Source organism: Rutidosis leptorrhynchoides, chromosome 1, assembly GCF_046630445.1.
Source record: "Rutidosis leptorrhynchoides isolate AG116_Rl617_1_P2 chromosome 1, CSIRO_AGI_Rlap_v1, whole genome shotgun sequence".
Lineage (NCBI taxonomy): Eukaryota > Viridiplantae > Streptophyta > Magnoliopsida > Asterales > Asteraceae > Rutidosis > Rutidosis leptorrhynchoides.
This window is the reverse complement of record NC_092333.1, coordinates 610,852,630-610,858,901: the sequence shown is the minus strand read 5'-3', so window position 1 is coordinate 610,858,901 and position 6,272 is coordinate 610,852,630. Positions and strand designations below refer to the sequence as shown.

The 6,272-nt window shown below is 35.2% G+C and overlaps 1 protein-coding gene across 1 annotated transcript; it reads right to left on the bottom strand.

Annotated features, from left to right (window-relative positions):
- Window positions 1-1,371: 1,371 nt before the first annotated feature.
- LOC139884899 (uncharacterized) lies at window positions 1,372-4,973 on the bottom strand. The gene is made up of 10 exons (XM_071868868.1): window positions 4,900-4,973; window positions 3,305-4,307; window positions 2,990-3,074; window positions 2,790-2,885; window positions 2,557-2,709; window positions 2,354-2,461; window positions 2,147-2,266; window positions 1,938-2,063; window positions 1,768-1,851; window positions 1,372-1,683 (listed from the first exon to the last, which is right to left on the bottom strand). Exons 2-10 carry the CDS (start codon window positions 4,285-4,287, stop codon window positions 1,558-1,560), a joined length of 1,881 nt encoding a protein of 626 aa, XP_071724969.1. The 5' UTR covers window positions 4,288-4,307; window positions 4,900-4,973; the 3' UTR covers window positions 1,372-1,557.
- Window positions 4,974-6,272: the final 1,299 nt, after the last annotated feature.

Genomic DNA, 6,272 nt, shown 5'->3' with positions numbered 1-6,272 from the left:
TCATTGCCATTCAGGTTTTAGTCTCATTGATTTTAATTTTTATCTTTTTATAAAATAAGTTTTCATTGGAACTTTTTCATTCTAATATAATTTTGTGACTCTAGTGGGATATTTAGGCAGCTAGCCAAAAAGCCTTCGAATTTTGTTAATGAACAAAGTCCTTATTGTAAAGGACTTTAAAAATGTTATGGCATTTGAAAAGAAGCTAAATTTATTTAATAGTGTTTGTTGCAATAGTGTTGTGTAGGCATTGATGAATCTTTGGTACTTTACAAGTAAATTTACAACTTTTAGCTTATTGACATAAGGTCTAGTCGTTGGGTACAAGCTAGTCAAGAACTTGTTCGCTTATAATTTCGATTCCTGGAGGGGTTTTTCATCTTTAAATGATTAGGTTGTTGATGGTTCTCTAGGATTAACAATTTATCATTTCTTCCGAACAAAAATGTAGACATCAGCATATATTGTCCTAAAAAATATGCGCTATAGGATTTTTTTCATTGTCTACAAGGTAGACATATCAGGATTTTGTCTTGGAGAAGTGTGTGAAGTCTGAATGTTGCATTACTATCCTAATGTCTCACAATATCATATGAATCAATACCATCCCCTATTATCTTCATACTCATTGAATTCGATATTTCTTCAAAACGACAATCATAATTTTTTTACAATCTAATCTTTAGATTTATTTAGAAATAAACTAGAAAAGGCCAAAACGGAAGTTTTTGGGTTGGAAGAAACTTCTCTTAAAAAAAAAAGGTAAGAAAGATAGATTGGAAAGGTTGTAGGTTTTCTCTGTTTTCTGATTACTTTGTGATGGAGACAGTGACCTAACAGAACACTTAAAAAAGCCAACATAAATTGGTAGACTAATGGCGTGATGAAGACACTAATCTGTTGTAAAGATGCATCACTAGCGAAGTTGAGTACTCGAGCCTTCCGAATAGTTATATTAATTTCACAATTACTTCTACAACTTGCAACTAATTAGACATGAGCATTAATGCATTGGAGCAGTGCAGTCAATTCTACAAGCTATTGATAATAAGCATATATTTACATGTATATACATATCCATCAGTAGTTGTTCAAACGATGAGCATAACTTTCCAGTGTTGGATTTCCCTCCTAATGATTTTGGTTGCACTGGATATTTCCCCCCTGATATTTATTTGTAATTTGTAACTAATATACTACAAAATGTACATAAAAGCCTGGAGTGTTTTTGAGTGTTTCAAACACAAATGAACAGGTTCATTTTAGTGGTTAAATCAAATATTAGTTTTCAAGAAGAGTAGTAGATCATAATAATGAAATTCTAAATTTATTCAGCATATAAGTTTACAAGCCAATCCTCATAAGAAGTGTGCACAAGGAACAGAGAGAACAAGACTTCATCCAAACATGATGTATCACACAAGATTTAACACAAACAAACTGAAAGTAAAGATAACGAAGCAGATCCAGACTCGAAATCGAAAGTTGGTGACAGGTTTAGATCCAGAAAACAAACGACAACACGACTCACTCGGAACAACTTCATGGGGTACACGCTCATTTAAGAAGCGTTTTCACGATAGACTTGACGTTCAGCTTCTTTAGGTCTGTATAAGACTGTCCACACCCCACAAACATCACAGGTGATCCAGATATGTACACCATCGAAAGTGCAGCTCCAACCTACATCACCCAACAACAATATTAACCGAATTTTCAGAAAACAACATAAAAATAAGAAGAGTCGAATAAATTCAAGTTTTATACCTTATCATCTATGGTATCAAACTTGGTTAGCAAGATTCCATCAATCAACCTAGGACTTGGTGAGGGTGAGAGGTCGGCTAGTTTCTGTATATGATGAAATGAAACTTGTTAAACAAGATTAAGACTTGATTGATACTTATGCTACGAATTAAAATGACATATTAATCAACCTGATTGAACTTGGATAGCTGATCCACTGCATCATTTCCGACTAATGCTTCCCCAACAAAAAGTACCAGATCTGGACTGTTGACGTATATAAGCTTGGATAGTGCACGCATCAGCGGTTCATTGTCCTGCAAATGCAAAAATTGGTGGTTAAAAATGGGATAGTGTGTATTAATAAAGTAAAGTAAAAAAGTTAGAACATGAACAATACCTGCATTCGACCAGCTGTGTCAACAAGAACAACATCTGATCCATTACGGGATGCCTCTTGAATCGCTTCCTTGGCAACAATTGCAGGATCTTTCTCGTAACCCTTTTCAAATATTGGGATCTAAAGAAATAATATATATAGTTTAGTTTCACCAATAAAAATGTACAAAAACTTGAGAGCAAAAAGGTTGATCATCAATCATCATACCTGGAGCCGACGAGCGTGAGTTCGCAGCTGCTCAACTGCACCTGAACGAAATGTATCACATGCAGCCATCATGACATTTATATCATGCTGCTGAAGCCAGTAAGCCACCTACAAAGTTGCATTCAGGATTACACCAAAGCTATAGACAAACGAATTAACACCAACAAAAAAGAAAATTTGGTCATGGATTTAAGGATCTTTACCTTGGCAAGGTTAGTAGACTTTCCAACTCCGTTAACGCCAACAAAAACCACAACATATGGTTTGCGTTGTTCCTTAGCAACATGAACATCTCTCAAAATGTCAATAGAACGCTTTGGAGTTAAAATACGAACAAGTGCATCTTCCATTGCAGCCTGCAGTGGTTGGTTCAATCAATTACAAAATATATACATCAATTATCCACAAACATATCAAATTTATCAAGTCAGCTTACCTGCACAGTTGACGAAATCCTAGTAAACGAACCAAGCTTTTTGCCCTCGAGGCTGATTGCTACAGACTCGCATAATTTTTCTGCTATTTCTTCGGCCTGTAGTACACAATAAACCAAGAGATTGAGTCCACTGATATCTTACTTCATCGAAGTAAGAAAAAAAAATTCATTTAATTACTGAAAATGTAACTCTAACATACCACATTCTTAGTCATAAGCCTGTCTTTTAGAGCCTTTAATGCTGGTTCTAGATCTGCCTTATCCAAATTTGCCTTCCCAGCAATGCTAAACAGATTAAAATTTAAAAATTCTTAAGCAAACGACCTTATAATAATTTGGTGTCGCCATTTCATGTAATAATGCACTAAAACATGTGAGTTGAACCATTCAACTGATCCATAGTAGCATGACTGACAGTCATATTAATAGTTATTTTTATTCCCCTTATAATGCATGTTGCTCAGTTTAATCGTATTAAGTAATAAATAATAATTTATTACGTAAATAAAATTTACCTCTGAAACATGGACGTAAACCACCCTTTCTTCTTCGAATCTACCTTCTTGTTCGTCTCAACTTCATCATCTTCTTCACTTTCACTGTCACTGCTAACAATCTCATCTTTGTCCATCATACTCTCACCTTCAACAGCTTGTGCCACAACCATATGATCATCACCATTTCCGCTAACTGGATCCGTAAAATCCAATTTGGTTTTAACGGGTTGATCATCCCAAACTCGATTCTTTTTTGCCGGCTTTTTCTTCGGTTCCTCTTTCGAAACCTTGTTTACAACAGTAACACCTTTCTTTCCACCTTTATTTCGGAGCTTTTGTAGCTTATTAACATCAAAAGCTCCACTGTTACCATTCTCATTACCATTTTGTTTACTGTTAACCCTACTACCCCTATTAACTACATCCCCATTAGTATGCCCATTTTCCAATTTACTCGTTTTTACATTAACATTATCATCACCATCATCAGAATCTTTACCCGATTCACCACCGCCGCTCTTTTTTTTATTACCACCTTCAAACCCTGATTTTTTCATTTGTTGTCCTTGCTTCTTACCCGAATTACTAACCGGCTTAGCCATCACCTGCTTCGATTTCTTAATCTCCTCAGCCCGAGCCTCGGCCTCCTTTCGTAACTGCCTAAACGTCTCATCGAAATCATCATAAGTCATCCTTTTTGAATCATAGATTTCAGAAAACTCTCGCTTAACCATAGCAAGCAAGTCATCAACGTACAACAGATGAAGAATCTTTTGATACACAGCTACAAACACCAACCCTAGTTCATTATGAAACGTCCATTTCAGAGTATACGATGCACCAGGAACATCATAGTTGTATGAAGACGCACCAGATCGTTCCTCCAAAAGGCAGGACCGAATTAAAGTATCGATTGGCGATCCCCTTAAAGCATTTCCAAGTTCTTTGCATGTCCAGAGGATCAATCCTCCTCTGGTGAAAATCAGTAACTGCTCTAGCATTTTGTGCCTTACTTGTACCCCTGTATAAAAAACAACAGATTGTAAATTAATCAAACCCAAAATACTAGCAAGTTGATTATAATCTGATCGAATTGTCGTGAAAAATCAAACTTGCAAACAATCAAATAAGGACGCAATTTTAGGTGGTGTCTGGTTAAAAGTGATCAAATCTGAATCCAACATCATTTTAACCTAAATGTTCATAAATTAGGTTTACATACTGGGCTGAATTAATTTTAAACAGTAAAATTACATTACAGTTTACGGTAAAAATCAAATAATAAAAATGGATTCCATCTAATAGGTTAATTGAGCTAATATAACAGCCGCTTCAAGATCCCAATATTGTTAGATTAAGAAAAAAACCGATAACATCAAATTCAAAAACCTAAACCTAAATAATTAAGATCCGGCCCGAATTTCAAATTAAATTTCAGATCGGTTATATAACTTCTAATCGAAAGAAGAAAAAATAGAGCATAATTTCAGAAGAGAACAATTGATAGATCGCAACGTTTTGCTATACATAATTAGTATTTACTGATAACCTTACATGATTCAGGATTTAATGATTTGGACTAAAAGATGTGAAATTGAAAGAGAAAAACATACCTGTAAATAGTATTAATTGTTACCTATATGATAAAACTATGAAGGAAGACTCAAAAGGGGGATAAAGAAAAAAAAATATTGAAGAAAAAAGTGGTGGGTTGGTATATATAGTGAGAGGGAAAAGTTGACTCAGAATTTTTGGTTGTTGACTTGACACGATTTTTTTGGTCAGCTAATTTGTGCCGATAGAAGAAATCAAACTTGATTTCTAATTCTGGAATTTACATCTTTATACCAGGCGTTTTTAAAGGGAAATTCGCTGAAACACATTTTTTCATATTTTATTGCAAATTACACTTTTTTTTTTAATATTTACCGTGATACAATGTCACCTCAAACGTCATCCAAATACTGAAAACATCGACGTGGCCCAAAAAATACACTATGTTCGAATAGCATACACAGTTCGAACTCTAGTTCGAATACATAAAGTTAAATTCGAACATCAGTATGGTCGAATGCAGTAAACTTTATATAAAAAGATGCTGAAATCAGGATTTTCACATACAAGTACACAACGATTTATTTATATGACATAGCACTATGAATAGGCATTGGGTCTAAAAGCATAACATTATTACATAACAAACACACTACTAAGTAACTCACATGGTGTTACCTTTAATCATCACTTAAGTTCGTAGTGTCGTAATATTGGGTTGGGGTTGAAGTTGACGCTTTTTCTTTATCCCCCTTGCTTGATTTTTTGGGTTTTTTTTCTTTGGTCTCTTTGTTTGAGTTGGTTGGGATTGGTCATAGCTGATCGGGCAAGCTGATATAAAATGGCCATCTTCCAAGCAACGAGAGCAATGTCTCTGAGATGTTTTTGTTTCTTCTCCTTTCAGTGAAATACACTTATTTTTCTTTGGCCTGCCAGCTTGTCTTTTTTTTTTTAATTATTGGTGCATTACAAGTTTGAAGATTCCGTTGATCCAACCATTCAGATTTATGGTCTAGTGGGTAAATACACTCACCGCATGCATCCCGGTAAGTCTCAGTAGTGAAATACTTCTCTACGTGAAAAGTAACGTCTCGTAGATTGAAATATCTTGCCACCGCCATTACGTGCCCACAGGGTAGTCCGGACAACTGACATTGTTCGCATGTGCAAGTTCTTGATTCGAGATTAACAGTCTCATTCTTTCTTCCATCCATCACCTCTAAGATAGTTCGTGAAGACGGTATAACCGTCCAAACTTGAGACTGTGGTTTCTTTTACCCAACTTGTGCTCATCATATGGTGTGACATATGTTTTTAAAGCAACAACAGTGTTTCGATGTTCCCAAAATCATTTTTGCATTGATGCCTTGAAGAACTCAAGTAGCATTGTAATGGAGAGCTTCCTCGCATGAACTGACAACACGTTCATTGA

What these genes read in the sequence shown, in the direction of transcription:
- LOC139884899 (XM_071868868.1), bottom strand. Translation starts at nt 4,287, where the DNA reads ATGCTAGAGCAGTTACTGATTTTCACCAGAGGAGGATTGATCCTCTGG. An exon ending in CTCACGCTCGTCGGCTCCAG is followed by an intron (nt 2,267 to 2,353) that starts GTATGATGATTG and finishes TTATTTCTTTAG; the next exon opens with ATCCCAATATTTGAAAAGGG. An exon ending in TTGATACCATAGATGATAAG is followed by an intron (nt 1,684 to 1,767) that starts GTATAAAACTTG and finishes TGGGTGATGTAG; the next exon opens with GTTGGAGCTGCACTTTCGAT.